We start from the raw sequence: 17,745 nt of genomic DNA on the forward strand, positions 1-17,745 counted from the left end.
GACTCAAGCACTGTCCTCTTTTGTCACGAAATTACGGAATCTAGAAAGACGGATACAGTAACACGGAGAGAGCTCCAGTTCAGTAGAAAGACATAAAGCTGCCTTGTGATTCATTCAGTCTGATCTTTACAAAACACACACAGGACCCAACCCATGTCTTTGCTGAGAGGCATGCAGTGGAACCTCCCAGCCCGCCGTGTTCTATGGCCTTGGTCCACGGATACGAGCCGGGAGAATGTCTGCACAGATTCTTCAAACGAGCTTGTGCCCAAACAACCTGAATGCAGTCTGTTTTTGTCCAAAAGTAAAAACTATACAAACAGCCCGGCTGGTGTTGCTCAGCGGTTGAGCTTCGAACTATGAAGCAGGAGGTCATGGTTCGATTCCCGGTCAGGGCACAAGTCCAGGTGGCAGGCTTGAACCCCAGTGTGGGGTGTGCAGGAGGCAGCCGATCAATGATTCTCTCTCATCACTGACGTCTTTGTCTCTCCCTCTCCCTTCCTCTCTGAAATCAATAAAAATATGTTTTAAAGAACTATACAGACACTGATATCAGGGAACGTTTGTACGAAGGCTTTATCCCTAAGAGTGCAATACTTATAGCAGTGACTTTGTTATTGTCGGTGCTGGCTGGTTAATAGAATAAAAAGCTCACTCCAGCGGCGGCTCTTTGGATCCACACATCCAAGCTGTTCTGAACAAAACCAAACAATCTGTACACCAGCCCAAGCACGGTCTATTTCCTCTGTGGTGGGACAGAACCTCATTGTGTCAAAATATAAAAGCAGCTTTAAAAAGTCTGGAGAGATGTACCTCAAACCCATGCTAATAGTTACCATTGGGGTGCAGGAAAAAGAACCCCAACTGGGGTTAGTGGCCAGAAGGGACCTTAGCTTGATCTTGAGCTGCCGGTCCTAGAGGAACAACCAGGGGTAGGTCTAGTATTGGTGCAACCCAAAGTTCACTGAGACTCAAAGGCCAAGAGCTGGACCGAGAGCCTTTCCAAGCCCTCTGCTCGGTGACCCAAAGCTGCCAGGTCTCCCGTTCCCAGCAGCGCCTCCGCCTGTGTTCTGAGCAGCCAACAATAACCTGCCAGAGACGGTGCCGAGGGCCCGGGAGGAGCTAACCAACACCAGAACGGGCAGAGTTAACTCAGAGATCTGAGCTCAAGGGTTCTGTGGTTGTCCAAGAAGAAAAAGGAAATCGCAAGGACATCAGGCAGGACCCACAGCAGGGTCCCCCACCAGCGAACAATAAAGCTACGCCTGCCGAGGGCGCAGGGGCGCCAGTGTAACCCAGTGGATGGACCAGTCAGGGATGAAGGTAACAAGCAGCTTCCTCCCAGAACGGAAATCCTGCTAATAAAGAAACCCAGGGCTCGGGGTGAAGGGTGTGTAGGCAAAGGCCTGCTGGTGGGTGTCAGGGCACTCACATGCGCAGTCTTAAAGGCTTACAAGAAGTACTGCTACAACGGAATCTGACCAATACAATGCACATGTGACAGATGTATGTTTCAGGGTGGAAAATGTGGGGAAAGGCATTCCAGGCAGAAGGAACAGAATGTGCAAAGGCATGGCAGAGCCTGGTTGTTTGGGAACCCCTAAGTGATTTGTTAGAGCTGAACCATGAAGGGCAGGGAGAGGAAGAGGGGAATGGTCCTGGGAGCTTCCTGCCAGGTGGGTGAGGATCAGTTCCTTAGTTCTGGAAGGAGCCGCACGCTCCGGGCGAAGAGCTTACAATCTAAATTGAAATTCAGCATGGCCGCTACAAAACCATTTTTGAACTTTTTTAAATTTCCAGGCTCCAATTAATCTCTCAAGCAAATTGTTTTCTTTATTCCCCTGCAAAAAGGTGATTTCCCTGCCATTCACTCTCCCAACCAGGAGGTAGAGATCTTAACCACAGCAAGGAGCTCTCATGCCAGAGCAATTACACCGAGGCTGCGCGGCTCCGTGCTAACGGTGAAGGCGGCTCGGAGGCCTGACGCGGGCACTGGCTGCACCTGCCAAGGACCTCACGGCAGAATCCTAGCAACAGAAGAAAGGGCGCCACCTAGCCGGCTGTTCATGCCCAATAGTGTGCCCAGCTACATGCTGGGACAGTGGGACGCAACGGGAAAAGACCCCTCCGGGCATACAAGAAGGTTCATTTCAGATTAAAGAGTTAAATACAAAATAAAAGGGCATCAAAATGGTAAGAATAGACTTTCGCTTCCAGCCAAGACAGACCAAATTTAACCTCCCATTGGAAATCCACAAAAACACGACAGAATATATTTTTAAATAAAAACAATTTTCAAGACACTAGACATCAGGCGACAGAGGAGTGATCCCTGAGAACCGGGTAACAAACCAGGTGGGCGCTAGGATTGCCGGGAGAGTTCTGGCGGCAACAGGGGAACGGGGACACTGACAGCAGAATTCTGCCTCATGGAAGACTTCAGTCTCAGTATCTCTTCCCCTACTCCCTGCTCCCACTCCCCAGGCACTGAGGAGGGCACAGCTGGGCACAGCTGGGCATTCCACAGGAGCAGGCAGAGCTGCAGGACTGCAATGCGGGGCCGGGACGTACCTGCCAGGATGGAGAAGCTCAGGGGTGCTCAAGGCTGGATTCCCCCACCCCACGACCATTTTGGGGGGTTTAAGTGAGGCTGAGAAGCCAGCTCTCCAGTGACTGTTAGCGGGATAAAGCCTGACATCGAATAGAGACCACTCCTCAGATTAGCATGGGCCTCAGCCCCCGGGAGGGGCCTCTGGTCCCCTGGTTCATCTCCAAACAGACGATTCCCAATCCAGTAAGCCTGGTGGCTGGCACAGTGCAGTGCCCAGGCGGCCTCGGCCTCCCTCAGACACCCAGGGACGGAGGGGTTGTTACCTTTGCCACTTGAGGTGACTGTCCCTTCCTCACAGCCCTCTCCCTTGTGGGATAAGCAGCTGACACAGAGATTTGATCAGATGATGGAGGGGGAAAAAGTTAGGGTTTCTACTCTATTTCAGGGAGTACTTGATATCAATACAAAAAAATCTCCAGGACTCGGTTTGTATGTCAATAGAGAAGCTTTGAGGCCTATTCAAACCATTCCTGCTGGGGCTCCGAGCCAAGAGGAAAAAACAAGCCCCTATTCACGCGGGAACTGGTTCTTCAGCGGCCCCTTTGTTACCCAGCAAAGACGGCCCAGTTCTTGGTTCTCGTGCCTCAGTCTCAGGGTGACCTCAGTGAATTCCATCCCCGGGTTCATTTGGCTTCTTGTAAGTCGCAGGTAGCTTACAGGTGTCTTAATGTTTGTGTGCTGGTCATCCCCCCTCCCCTCCCCTCCCCCACATAGAGTGCTGACACAAAACAGACACTGTCAGATGCTTTAGGGCAATTTAGCAACATCTACCAAATGATTGATGTACCTGAACTGTCTGGCCCAGAAATTCCAGTTTTAGCAACTTACCCCACAGATACGTGCGCTTGGAGCACGAAGATGGGCAGACAGGGATGTTTACTACACGCGCCCCCCTGGTGACAGCAGAGGACAGAGGTAACAGGTGTCCTGCTGAATGGACTGTGGGCCCCATGCGATGGGACACCGTGTGCCCATCACACAAAGGAACAGACCTAAAGACAAGTCTGTGGCGGCCGGACTGCCCTCAGGGCCCCGGGTCCTCAGCCTCCCTGAACCCACATGCTCTGTGCCTCTCGCATGAACCTGGGCGTGGCCACGTGACTGCTCCGATCACAGGACAGTGGCAAAGCTGACGCACACAGCGCTTGGCAAAGGCCGTAGCCGCTTCTTCCCTCTTGCTTCTCTGTGGCCGCCATGAGAACATGCTCAGGCTGGCCTGGGCCTGGGCCTGGGCCTGGGCCTGGGCCTGCGGCCGCCATGAGAACATGCTCGGGCTGGCCTGGGCCTGGGCCTGGGCCTGGGCCTGGGAGGCGGGAGGGCCAGGTGAGAAGCCCAGCCAAGGGCAATGATGACACTGAGCTGACCCGCAGCTGCCCGAGGATGCACAGTGAGCCCTGGCAAGCCCAGAATCTTGCTGTTTTAAGGCACTGAGTTTTGGGGTGGTTTGTTATATAGTAGATAACAACCTCAGAGACAGAGACCCCCAACTAGGGTGTGCAGTACATCACTATTATGTGTAAAAAACAAAGCCAACAACAAATGTTCGTAGAATGTACAGATATACAGCATATGCCTAAAAAGGCCCCCCGGGAAAGTCCAAAGAGTGGTTGTTTCTGTGGAAGGGAGGAGAAAACATAGAGATAGTGCAGTTACCTTTCACTATATACTTTTTTAAAAAATATATATTTTTTTATTGCTTTCAGAGGGGAAGGGAGAGGGAGAGAGAGATAGAAACATCAATGATGAGAATCATTCATCGGCTGCCTCCTGCACGCCTCACACCAGGGATTGAGCCCACAATCTGGGCATGTGCCCTTGACCGGAATCGAACCCAGGACCCTTCAGTCCGCAGGCTGACGCTCTATCCACTAAGCCAAACCGGCTAGGGCCACTATATACTTTTTAAATGTTTGATCGTTACTATTACATGCATTCATTACCTACACAAAACAACCAGGTAATTTTTAGAAAACCTAGAGCAGCTTGGCTGGTACACAGGAGGGTACACAGGACCTAGTCCATCACCTCGGAACCAAGTGAAGGAGTTCTAGGTCTGTGGTTACCACCGACAGCCCATCTGCCACTGTCCCAGGCCACCAGCCTCTCAGGCACACACCCTCCAGGCCCTCAGCATCCTTCCCAGGTCATGGCAATCCATCTCTGCTGAGGGTGCCTGCCTGGACCTGCTATCCTCCCTCCCTTCTCCTGCCTAAATCCCAGGCATCCTTTGGGATGCATTTCAGGGTCACCTTGGAGAAGCTTTGCCCAGCGCTCTTGGCCTGAGCGAATCATGTTCCTCGAAGCACTTTGCACATGCACACACCAGCCAGCATTCATTCAGGGCCTGCGAGCTCCAGGGACGTCGAGCAGAGAATGAGACAGAGGAGGTCTCTGCCCTCATGGAGCTTACATTCCTAGGCAGGTGGGACGAAGAGACAAACAGGAAAAGGCCAGACAGTGGACAGGATGTGCGGAAAACTAAAGCATGACGGGAGTGACCGGCGGCCACTTGAGATGGGTGGTCGGACCAGGTAGAGTCTCCAAGGAGAAGTGGATGAGGAGACTGAGTCGGCCGTGCAAACGGCTGAGAGGAGAACATTGGCTCGGCGCATGGAGGACCCTGGGGTGGGAACACAGCTGGTGTGTTCCAGGAACCGCAAGAAGGCCACAGTGGCTGCAGCAGAGGGAGCCATCGGGGCGGGGGCAGTCAGAGAGGCGGGTAAAAGCAGACCTTGACATTCTCGTATTTTGTGGTAAAAAGTGTGGCATCATTCGTAGTGCAACTGGAAGTCTTTGGGGTGGGGACGGGGGGATAAGCAGGGGGATGAAATGATCTGATTTAGGTTTTGAAAAGCTCCCTGTCTGTTGTGTGGAGAATGAGCTCGAGGCTGGAGCCAGGCAGAGGCAAGAGCAGAAATGGGTAGAAGGCCACTGCGGCGATCCGGTGGGAGGCGACAGACACTTAGACACAGGGGTGAGGCAAGAAGTGGTGTGTAAAGGGAGTAAAGGGTGAGTGAGGACAGTTTGGATCGAAGGTACAGTAACTGTCTATGTCCCCGTTGCTGGAACCCATGACATAACGAAGTTAAGGACCTGGCAGTGGGAGGTTATCTGGGTGGGCACATGGGGCCCTTAGAAGAGGGAAGTGGGAAGGACCGAGTCAGAGAGGAGATGTGGCAAAGGCACAGGAGGGTCACGGAGCCTGGAGGAGACTAAACTGCTTGCTTTAAAGATGGAGGAGGCGCCACGAGCCAAGGGAATGTGGGCAGCCTGTAGGGCTGGGAAAGGCCAGGACAGAGCCCGCCCCAGAGCCTCCTGCTGGCGTCGATTTTAGCCCACTGAGACCCGTTTCCAACTCTGACCCCCAGAACTGTAAGAAAACAAATTTGCATTGTTTTAAACCAGCACATTTGTGCCACGGCAACAGGAAACCAATGCATTGGGGCTGAGGAAAGGAGAGGGATTAAAGATGAATCCTGGATTTCAGGTTGCACAAGGGCGTGAACAGTGGTACCATTTTGCCATTTACCAAGGAGAGGAGGAATAAAACCAAGAGGTCTGCTTTGACCAAGTTAAAGGACATTCGACATCCAAGTATAGAACTCGTCGGTGGGTGGAGGAGACTGAGCAGGAGGTTAAGGAAGAGAAAGCCAGGACCGTGTCCGTTACAGAAACCAAGATTAGGAAGTTTCCGGAAAGAGGAAGAGGTCATGTGGGTTAAAACCTACTGGAATATTAAGGCAGAGAAGAGAACAAACATTCATTACACATGGCAATTAGCCGACCAGAGGGTGACCTGGGCATCAGAGGTCTCGGGATGTGCAAGGGAGACAAGCCCAAGTGGCAGAGGCAGAGGGCGTGACGAGTCTGAAGAGGCTTTGCCGAAAAGGATCAGGAGACGCGGCAATGAGACAGCCACGGGAGGTTAATGAAGGTTTCGCAGGAAAGTCTAGGCCTCTGTGTATCCTGCAGGGAGAGGTCGGGAAAGAGAGAGGCAGACGTGACCAGGAGAGAGGAGAGATGGCCACAGCAGCCAGGTCCTGAGGGGGTGAGGACAGGGGGTCCTGCTCGAAGGTGGAGAAGGGGCCGCGGCCTTTGAAAGGAACTGAAACCCCGGAGGAAAGCGGTGGCCGCGGTGGTCGGAAATGAGCGGGTTTCCTAATTGTTTCTATTTCCTCGATAAAGAATGAGGCAAGGTCATGAGCAAGGAGTGACAGGATGGCGTCCAGAGGATGTGAGAGGTCTCTGAAGAGAAAAGAACAACTGAGATGGACATTTTGGAAAGTAGGAATCCAAACAGACTGGAAGAGTGGCAATGCCTTTGAGGTCATTGGTCGCCAAGCTTAAGTGGCCAGCAAGGCCGAGGGCTTTCCTCCGGCAGCGGGTTTCCTAATTGTTTCTATTTCCTCGATAAAGAATGAGGCAAGGTCATGAGCAAGGAGTGACAGGATGGCGTCCAGAGGATGTGAGAGGTCTCCGAAGAGAAAAGAACAAGTGAGATGGACATTTTGGAAAGTGGGAATCCAAACAGACTGGAAGAGTGGCAGTGCCTTTGAGGTCATTGGTCGCCAAGCGTAAGTGGCCAGCAAGGCCGAGGGCTTTCCTCCGGCAGCCAGCTGCTCGGCCCCATGGCGGGGGGGGGGGGGGCGGGGAGTGGCGTGGGGAGGCAGAGCTGGGTGTAACTGGGGCACCGGTACTGACAAGCCCCAGGATGGAGAAGAGAAGGGCACACACTGCAACTAGAAAATATAGATTAGTTGTCCCCATACCTGATTTTAAAATATATATATTGATTTCAGAGAAGAAGGGAGAGCAAGAGAGATAGAAACATCAATAATGAGAGAGAATCATTGATCAGCTGCCTCCTGCACGCCCCCTACTGGGGATTGAGCCTGCAACCCAGGCATGTGACCTTGACTGGAATGAAACCCGGGACCCTTCAGCCCGCAGGCCGATGCTCTATCCACTGAACCAAGCTAGCCAGGGACCCCACACCTGATTTAAAATGTAAGTCATATCATGTCACCCTCCCCTCAAAACCCCCCAATGGCTCCCATCTCATCCAAAGTGAAAGCAAACTCCTTGTAGCCGATCACCCCGGCTCTGACGTCCACCCTCTGGCTCTCACATTCATGCTCTACCTGGACTGCTTGGCGCAGAGCAGGGTTCCATGTGCACTTCCGGAATGAGTCCACAGGTGCTTCTCCCCCTCACGGCAGGACCCACCCAAGTGCCTTCGCCTTTGGAGACTCGGCCCCTCCTGGAGGTGCCTGGGGTGGGGGGCGGGGTTGATTGCTGAGCAAGACCCACGCCTCGGCATTTCCACCTCAGGGCCTCACTGCTCCCCCTCCACTACCTTAGTTCAAACTGTGACCCAGTGCAGGGGGCCTGGCCTGGCTCTTTGGAATTCTTGACTGAAAGGCAAAGACGGCAAAAGTCAAAGATTAAAGAGCTCAAAGCAAGTCGTCAGGAACGGTATTTTGAGAAATCTTGGTAGTTGGCGTCCAGGCTTCGTGCCAGAGCCTCCTCCCGTGTCCACACACAAGGCAGGAGCTGGAAGGCGGGGACGGGAGAGTCACGTGTGGGACAGAAGACAGTCATTCTGCTGCCCTGGCCACACGTGTGCGCCTGCTCGCGTACACACACACACATACACACACACACACACACACACACACACACACTCTTCCCCTAGAGCAGTAGTTCTCAACCTTCCTAATGCCACGACCCTTTAATACAGTTCCTCATGTTGTGGTGAACATAATTAAAGCATAGTGATTAATCACAAAAACAATATGTAATTATATATGTGTTTTCCAATGGTCTTAGGCGACCCCTGTGAAAGGGTCGTTCAACCCCCAAAGGGGTCGCGACCCACAGGTTGACAACCGCTGCCCTAGAGAAACCCAGCCTAGGAAAGAAAAGGTAACTGGGAAGTCATTAGCTGCCGTTGGCTGGGCCTGTCCCCAGAGCTAGAAGTGCAGGAAGTGACTCTAGCGGGGCAGGGGGCACGTTATCAGGCCAGCCCAGAAGGCTTGGAAATGGCTCTTTGCGGAAGTCAGCTCCACGCAGGCAAGTTACATGCACACCCACACTATCAACAAGCATTTTTTGAAAATTCAAAGCCCCAGCCCAGTCCCTGCCCTCGAGAGGAATGGTCTGAGGGGAGATAGGAACCACCGAGCCCGGCATGTGGTGCGGAAGGACCACCAGGTACACTCAGAGGCTGTCGGAAGCCAGTGAGGTCTGAGCTGGGCCTGAGGAATGTCTCCAAGTGAGACTCCGGCAGAAGGGAGACTGGACACACTGGAGTGTATGGTGGAGCAGGGGCAGGAAGAAGGCGACCGTGGGGAGTGGGGCAGCTGTGAAGGGCCTGGGAGACCTACCTCCCCAGGCCTCCAGGACAAAGACTCCGTGCAGAGCTGACTCCCTTGGCCTGGTGGCCAGGGAAAGAAAAGTGGCATTTACTGCAGGTCCCTGGGCTTGGCACCCCTGCCAGCATCCCCTCGCCGGCTGGCACTCCTCCAAGGCTGGCTAACTTGGGTGTTGACCCTGCAAGGGCCAGAGACAGCAGGTCCTCAAGGGAGCCAGGGCTCACAGCAAAGGGGCTGAGCCAGCCGTATTCGAAGAGAGAAGAGAGACAAGGAAGGGCAGCAGAGGGGACCGGAATCTTGCCCTGGAAAGGGCCACTCAGCAAGTGTCCACCCTACAGTTACACAAGAAACAGGATGAGGTCACAGGCAGTCAGTCAGCCCAAACAGCAGTCCATCACAGCCAGGATTCACGCAGAGCCCCAGCAGGCAGAGCCATGGACCGTCAGCCTCAGGGTAACACCAAGACTCTTAGATGTGGAACCACGCCCTGGGTGGGCACACCCTCCCATGGGCCTCCACAGCCCTCGTCCCTCTGCCACTCCAGCCCTGACTACATGTGTGCCACGTCTCTATGTACTGGACTTGAGCACAAGGATGGTCTTAGAGATCACTGCCTTCACAGTCCTCAGGATGGGGGCTGGCACACAGTAGGTGCTCGGTAGGTGTTTGATGAGTGAATGAATCCAACTCAACTCCCTAAGGGCAGAGGCCAAGCTGTTCATTTAACAATGACTTGAGTACCTACTGTGTGCCAAACATGTTATTGGTGCTTGAGATTTAATAATGAACAAAAGAGTAAAAATATCCCTATCTCATGGGGCCGACAGCCCAGTGGTCTCATTCATCTTTGCATCCTCATTACACCCACCCCACCCCACCCCCCGCACCCCCACGTGCTATCCCGGGCTCACTAACATGATGAATGGATGGCTGGCAGAGGAGGTCGGGGGAGCTGTCAGAACCAGCTGAAGCCCTGATTGTGCATTTACTTGTCCTGTGACCCAGCTTCAGGCCTCAGTCACAGTCCAGGAGGACAGGAACCCCACCCCACAGCACATCTCTGCTGTTCTCGTTCCTATTGTTATCCTGCCCGCTTCCCCTCTCCCTGTGAAGGACTGAGTAGCGGGACCCTCCTTCCACACACAATACTCCTGATTCAGGGCTGCTTCCGATAACGCCGGTGCTGGAAACTTCATTATCTCATTCACTCCTCAAAACAACCTTTGAGATAGAGAGTGGGGCTCAGAGAAGATAAGTAACTCATCCGAGGCCGGGCAGCAGTAAGTGGCAGAGCGGGAATCAAACCCGGGTCTGACATGGCCAAGTCCACTGCCTTCTGCTGCACCGGGTGTCTTTCCCCTCTGCTAAAATACCTGCCTCTGCCCAACAGGGTGAACTACTGTCCTGCTATCCAGGACTGAGGGCATCCCCCGGATGTGGGACTTGCTTTCAGTGTTAAAACCACGTAAGTCTCAGGGCAACTAAGGTGAGTCAGTTACCCTAAAGCCACTCTGCCCAAGACCCTCCTCCTGGCTCTCTGCCAGGCCTTACCCACTGCCACATAAGCCCGCCCTGCTCTCAGCCCCCATAACTCAGGTGCTCCTTGCGGCCTTGTGAGTGATGCCATTGTTCCCTGCAGGCTGACAATCATGGCCAAAGTTTGCTCCTGGAAGACTTTGTGCCACAATCACCTGGTGAACAATCCTGCTTCCTGAACCCAACCCCACTAAGACCTCCTGAAGCAGAAGCTTGGGCCCAGCCCCGGTGACTCAGGTGCCCAGAGCTGTAAGCTTCCTGTGGCAGGTGACCTGGTCACTCTATTTCTTGGGGTACAGGGCTCCCCTCACAGGAGGTGCTTATTAAATGCTACGGATTGAGGTTGAGGGCAGGGGCTTCCAGACCTGCCTGATCACACAAATCACCCGAGGCTTGATTTAAAAATGCAGATGTCACCCTAGCTGGTTTTGCTCAGTGGACAGAGCGAAGGCCTACAGACTGAAGGGTCCCGGGTTCAGTTCCAGTCAAAGGCACATACCTGTTGCAGGTGGATGCAGAAGGCAACCAATCAACGTGTCTCTCCCACATCGATGTTTCTCTCTGTCTCCCCCCCTCCTTTCTACTCTCTCTAAAAATCAATGGCAAGATAGCCTTGGGTGAGGATTAACAACAACAACATTTTTTTTAAAAAATGCTGATTTCCAGCCCCCATCTGGACCCAGGGAATCACCCCTGAGGAGGCGAGGTCTGCGAATCCCTGATGCCCAGAGCTCCTCAGAGCATGTCCACGGACCAGCAGCTTCAGCATCGCCCACCCCAGACCTGCTGCGTCTAGAAATCTGGACTCTAACAAGCCAGCGTGGCGATTCTGGGATCGAGCGAGTTTATGAAAACACCAGTGAGATAGAAAGAATAATGGAACTAGACTCAGAAGTGGGCGAGCCTCCAACTCAATGAACATCTCCAAGCCTCAGTCTACTCCATTTCTCCTGCAGCTGCTCTTGAAGGTGGACTGGGGTCCGTGTGCACGTTCATGTCCAGAACCCAGTGCACAGCAGAAGCTCAAGAAATGCTTATTCATTCTTCTTACCCACTGGCACTATTTTAACACCCGGGCAGTCAGGAAAACTACGGTTCCAGAGGATCAAGTGATGTGCTCAAGGGCACTCGGAGGACAAATGCCCGGGGATTCTGACTCCAGGTCTGGCAGGCCTCCGAAAGGACCAAAACACATCTGTTCTGTCTAGTCCTGGCACCTCCACCAACGCTACGCTTGAGCAGGGACAGACAAACCCGGAGGTCGGCAGAGGCTGCAGCCAGGCCATTAGGTTTCCTGTGGCTTGTGGCTTCTCTTTATAGTTTATGTGGCACCGATCTAATCCATCTGCCAGACACTGCTCATTCTCGTCTTGGTGGCTGATGGAGATGGTTTGGGGATGCCTCAAAAAAAACCTCTTCTCTCTTTCTGGCTTCTCAGATGGGAAACGCTGGCTTTCACGCAAGTCAAAGGCCTGCAATCCTGCAGCATCTGCCAAGCGTGAGGTCACCCAGAGGGACAGGAATCCACCCACGTGAGGTCAGTGTGAACGGAGCGCCCGGTGCGAAGCTGCCCAGCAGTTGCGGGTGCTCCAGGTAAGTAACGTGGTGCACCGGTTAGAATGACTTCAGCACCCAGTAATGGCCAAACACCTGACTCCGTGTGGCTTCAACAAGGAGGCTCTTATCATCTCTCCTAACAGGCAGCCCAGGGAAGGTCAGCAATGTGACGAGGGGCCATGTTCTTCTTGGCTCTGTGCTACCACTCTCCCTGGGTCGGCCTCACCCCTGGGCCCGGTGCCCTCAAGATGGCTGCAGCTCCAGGCCTCAAACACATGAACAATTTCCAGGGGAAAAAGCGAGACCATTCTCCTTCCCTCTTTTTTTTTTTTTTTAAATATGTCTTTATTGCTTTCAGAGAGGAAGGGAGAGGGAGAAAGAGACAGAAACATCAATGATGAGAGAGAATCATTGATCGGCTGCCTCCTGCACTCCCTCCACTGGAACCTGCCACCCGCGGGAATCAAGCAGTGACCTCCTGGTTCATAAGTCCAAGCTCAACCACTGAGCCACTGGCTGGGCCATGCTCCTTCCCTCTTAAGCAAGTATACGTCACTCTCAACCATGAGAAAACCTTTCCCAGAAGCCCCTTCCAGAGCAAATGTACATATCTCATTGGCTAAAATGAAGTCATATGCGCATCCCTCAACCAATCACAGGCAAGGGGGTGGACCCAGAGCCCACCTCCAGTAAAACATATGACACATGGCAGGTGGGGGCTGAAAGCTGAACAAACTCTCTGTCAGGAGGCCAGCCAGGAGGGAGGAAGAGGAGTGGAGGTGGAGAATGCTGGATTGACAACCAGGGAGCCCCTGGCTGGCGGACACTCACTCGATGGCAGGAGCCCCAAAGGTAAACACCGGTCCCTGCAGGCCTCCACTTCTCAGGGGTCGTCATCACTTGCCCTTTGGCCCTCACTGCATTTTGGAAGCCCTCGCCTGCCTCCCTTTGGCCTGTTCCAACTGCCCAGAGGCCTCCCCTCTGTCTGTGGGCTAATTCAATACAACAAGCCAACAATGGGCTTTGAGCCCAATGGCTCATTCACGCAGAACCAGGATCCCCTGTCCTGTGCAGGCTGACCACCAACGTGAGGGGCCACGTTGAGGTGAGGCACCTGCCCAGGGAGGCGACGTGGGGAGGGGAACAGCCCAGAACCGGGAAAGGGGGGACCACACCCACCACTATGAGACGCAGTTAACATCCACGGAGGGCTTACTCCGTGCAGGCAGCGGCATCTTAAGCACATTTCGGTGGTTTTTTTGTTGTTCTTGTTTTTCATTCGGTCCCTACAACTATTCGACAAATTTGGCACTATTATTTCGGGTTCACAATCCTTATCCACAATTTCTGAAATCTAGAATTCTCTAAAACCCAAAAGCTGTTAACTTACTGGGCAGCAAAACCTCAACTGAATCAACATGATGCCATTTATAGGCTATGCATCCCTTTTGCAAGGACTGGTCATATGTTTTGATGCAGAAATACTGATGGGTTTTATTAGGAAGGACTGCCCCTGACCCCCCTGGGAGTGTCACATAATGCCCAGCATATGTACCATAGTCTGAAAATTTCTGCATTCTTTTTAAAAATAATTTTTAATTGATTTTTAGAGAGAGAGGAAGGCAGAAAGAGAGAGAAATATCAATGTGAGAGTGAAACATCGATCAGCCACCTCCTGCATGCCCCCAACCGGGCATTAAGCCGTAACCCAAGCATGTCTCCTCATCGGGAATCGAACTGGAGATCTTTCGGTGCATGGGATGATGCCCAACCAACTGAGCCACACCGGCCAGGGCTGAAAATTTCTGGATTCTGAAACATATGTGGCCCCAAGGGTTTCAGAAAATGGATTTGGGGTGTGTGGCAACACGGTACAAACGGGGTTTCTCCAGTGAAGTTACTCTCTTGGTTAGGAAACCACAGAACCACACTTCAAGCTGACACAACTGAACACCGGGCCAGACCTCTGACCCACTCTGTCTGCCTCTGCCACTCGCCGGCCGGTGGCTTTAAGGACGACACCTCCCTCTCTGGGCCTGTAAAACGGGGAGGCTGAACTACACCAGTGGATTTCAACTGTGTTTTTTAAGTTGTTATTAGTTGTCCCTTCCAGGGAAACTTTCCAGAAAAGTGCCACTGCTCCCGTGAGTGAGACCTGCCCACCAGCCCCCAGGACCCAAAAGCTTGTTCCCGAGGGGTTCCTCCACAGCACAGTTTGAAAACTGCTACACAGCCCTGGACGGTGTGGCTCAGCTGGTTGAGCATCATCCCATGCACCAAAAAATTGCAGGTTCGGTCACCAGGAGGCAGCCAATCGATGTTCCTTTCTCACATCGATGTTGTCATTCTCGCTCTCGCTCCATCCCTTCTTCTCTAAAATCAATAAAAAATATATTTAGAAAAAGAAAATTGCTATACAATGTGGTCTCTCAGGTCCCATCTGGTTCTAACAGTGTATGATTATCTTCTTGGAGGCAAGCAACCTTTCCTGTGAAGGAAGGACAGCTGGGACAGATCTGAACCAGACCCTGACAGACGGGTAGGCTTCCGACCTGCGGAGAGGCCTCCAGAGCCAAACGGCCCGGGCACAGGTGGAAAGACAATCACAAGGTGAGCGAGACGATCCAGGAGGCCCTACCAGCCACGGTGAAGGGAGGATGTGCTGGAAAGGTTGGCTGATCAAGGGGAGGAATGTCAGAAGTCCTCCTCCCTCCCCATTCAGAGCCTGAAATTCCTCCAAAGAGGAGGCTGAGGGAAAAGTTGAGCAGTCCTGGCCCCACTGTGCGTAGCCACAGGTCACAACCCTTCTGTCCTGACGACAGTGACCATGAGCTCCAATGCCTAACTCAGAGCCATCCATGTGTTACTGTCAATTAGTGAATGTCTTGAATTCAAAAATCAGGACGTATGGTCGGCCACAAAAACATGTCCTATGACAGGACAGGGATCTGAAAGCGGGATGACCGCCCGGGGAAGGTCAGGATGGAGGGTCACGGAGGTCCTGGTGTCTGAGGGCAGGAGACTGCTATACCCCGGGAGTGTCCAAAGAAGTCATTCTAAACAACAGTGCCACCTTCTCACCCCGGACTCGCAGTTAAACCTCATCCTTGTTTCCAAAGGAGACCCTGGGGCCAGCCCACCATTAAAAAGAGGCCAGCCCCCTCTTTTTACATATATGTTTGTATCGATTTCAGAGAGAGGAAGGGAGAGGGAGGGAGAGAAAGATAGAAACATCAACGATGAGAGAGAATCATCGACGGGCTGCCTCCTGAATGCCCCCTACTGGGGATCGAGCCCGAAACGTGACACCTGGGCATGGGACCTGACTGGGAATCAAAGCGAGACCTCCTGGTTCATGGGTCGACGCTCAACCACTGAGCCACACCAGCTGGACCCAAGTTAGGCTTTTAATCCCCATTCTAAGATGCGGAAACTGAGGGCTCAGAGTAGCTACCTCCACAGGAGCTGTCTTAATGTTACAATCACGGCATTAACTCACTTTCCTTATTCTAAGCAACAAATGCTTTAGCTTAAGGATTTTCTCAAATCTACCCAGAACTTGACATCCAATGCATCTGAGGGGGAGCTGATGCCCCCAAAATCAGGAGGAAGTCCCACCACTGGTTCAGGGGAGCCCCTATCAGCCAAAGGAAGGGAAGGAACTTCCTTCCAACATTTCTCTGAACCCCAAAGGAGTGCCACAATAATTCCGTTTTTATTTCATCTTTTTCTTTGCTTTTCTTTTTTTAATCTTCCTGAGCAATCTCTTTGACCTTTTCAGGTCTGGCGACCTTTTGCCATCAATGGCTGCTGCTCACCATGTGGGTTCTGGGGCAGGAATCTACCTCTCATGAGTTTCCCAAAACCAACCTTGCACTCAGACCCACGGGCCACAGTGCCCCTCACCACTCACTTCCCCGCCCCAACACCCATTAATGACCGTGGCTTAGGCCACAGGGACAAGGCCCTGGGAAGGGAGACGAGTCCAGAGGCCCGTGAAGGTAAGCTGGGGGCCCATGCCACCGGAAGCCCATTTCCCCTCATTCCAGAGACCACTGTGCTGCCAGCTGCCCTTCTTCCCCTACCCATCATTCTCAGTTGCATCAACTCTTGTTTTCTTTAAATCGCTTACTCTCCGAAGCCATCCTATTTATTAACTTCCACATTTATTGTCTGTCTCCTCAAAGGAGGGTGAGCGCGTGAGAGTAGGGGCTTGGCCAGTGGTGGGCACGCATATACCGGTTGAATAAATGAGCAAATAAAGCAGGAGACAAGTGGCTCTCATGGAAAAACCCAGGGGCCTCACAAATGAACCCCTTTAATCCTAACGTGGTCATATAATACCCTGAAGGTATTATATGCCCTCACAGCTGGGAAGCGACACAGTAAACCCAACTCCAAGAAGAAACGAGAAAAATGCTGCAGGTGAGATGAGGAGAAGCAAGAGGACAAGCTAGTGAGCCTCACGGGAAGGACGAGGTCAAGCTGCCAGGGGCACCCACGGGACGGAGCACCCTGTCCTCAAATGCTAACTTCACTGCAAAGAAGTCATCCTTCCATTTCAGCATGCTGAGCCCAGGCAGGCCTGTGCCTCCTCCACGTCCCTGACCTGGTCCTGACACCTGCATTCGCCCAGGAAAAAACCCCCCCAAAGCACGGGGCACCTCGGCTGAGAGTACGCAGAACCAAGTCCTCATTTCGAGGCAAGAAAACCATAAAAGGCACACATGTACACCATTCTTGAAGAGGACATGTGACAGCCCTCTCTATTTCTGGGTCCTCTGAGGTGAGGAGGTTGAAAACAGGGGATGTCCTTCCTTACGGCGTGGTCACTCCTTCATGCCTTCCTTCGTGCCTTTGCTCAGCCCACAGGTGTCAACCCGCCTCCGGAAGCCAGAGATGAGACGAGACAAAACCTCTGCCCTCTCCCCAGTCCACGGGTGCCTGTGGTTTTGGCAGGTACTAACAGACAAGCAGATATCAACAGTGCTTGCTTCCAAAACAAATAAGGCCACGCGGACCTATGCTCTCACATGGGCTTTTCGGAGGCAATTTAGATCTGATTGGGTCCAAGTACCAGTTCAGGCAGTGGGGTCATGGACTAACTCCAGGCACCAGGTTCCTACTCAGTGACCACCTCGGACCCCTCTCCCCTCCCCTGGGCACCAAGCCCCTCACCCAGCCAACCCCATTTCCCTACATTCTTCAACCCCATCCCCACCTCTCCCTACAGGACTGTCCCTCCTGACTCCCTGCCTCTATTTCCCCTGTTTTCCTAAACCTGACTCCCTAGGTCCACAGCTTGGACATCCTACCCTCTCAACCGCAGGACAATCATCTCAGCCCGCCTTCACCACCCCACACACAGCCCGGGCCTGAGCTTCCGCCTGCAGCCCCTTCACCCATATGTTTACAAACCGTATTTCCCGGGGGTCCCTGTTCAACACCCCTATCCATGCAGCCTGGCTGCCTGAGTACACCATGCACACAGCCTGGAGTCCCAGACACACGCACACCCACGTCCCGGGGAGCAGCCTGCCCCATCACCTCCAACTTCTTAGAACCCCAAGGCCGGCCGCTGACCCCCTGGCACCCGGGTCAGCACCCGACTCCCGAGACCCCTCCACCGGCTGCACAGGAGCCCTCGCCGGCCCGACACCTCACGCG

General features: G+C 53.2%; 1 protein-coding gene across 3 annotated transcripts in view; it reads right to left on the reverse strand.

The window, feature by feature from the left end:
* TTC7B (tetratricopeptide repeat domain 7B) overlaps positions 1-7,822 on the reverse strand; it is a 185,146-nt gene extending 177,324 nt beyond the window's left edge. Inside the window, exon 1 of one of the 3 annotated variants that reach the window (XM_014543676.1) lies at positions 7,753-7,822. In XM_014543676.1, the coding sequence (XP_014399162.1) occupies positions 7,753-7,783 (31 nt within the window). In that variant the 5' untranslated portion in view covers positions 7,784-7,822. Of the gene's footprint in view, positions 1-4,860; positions 4,888-7,752 lie in introns of those variants that run through there. The other 2 variants (XM_005871192.2, XM_014543675.1) reach the window with 2 other exon arrangements.
* Positions 7,823-17,745: the final 9,923 nt, after the last annotated feature.

The sequence above is a fragment of the Myotis brandtii genome, unplaced genomic scaffold (assembly GCF_000412655.1).
Source record: "Myotis brandtii unplaced genomic scaffold, ASM41265v1 scaffold332, whole genome shotgun sequence".
Lineage (NCBI taxonomy): Eukaryota > Metazoa > Chordata > Mammalia > Chiroptera > Vespertilionidae > Myotis > Myotis brandtii.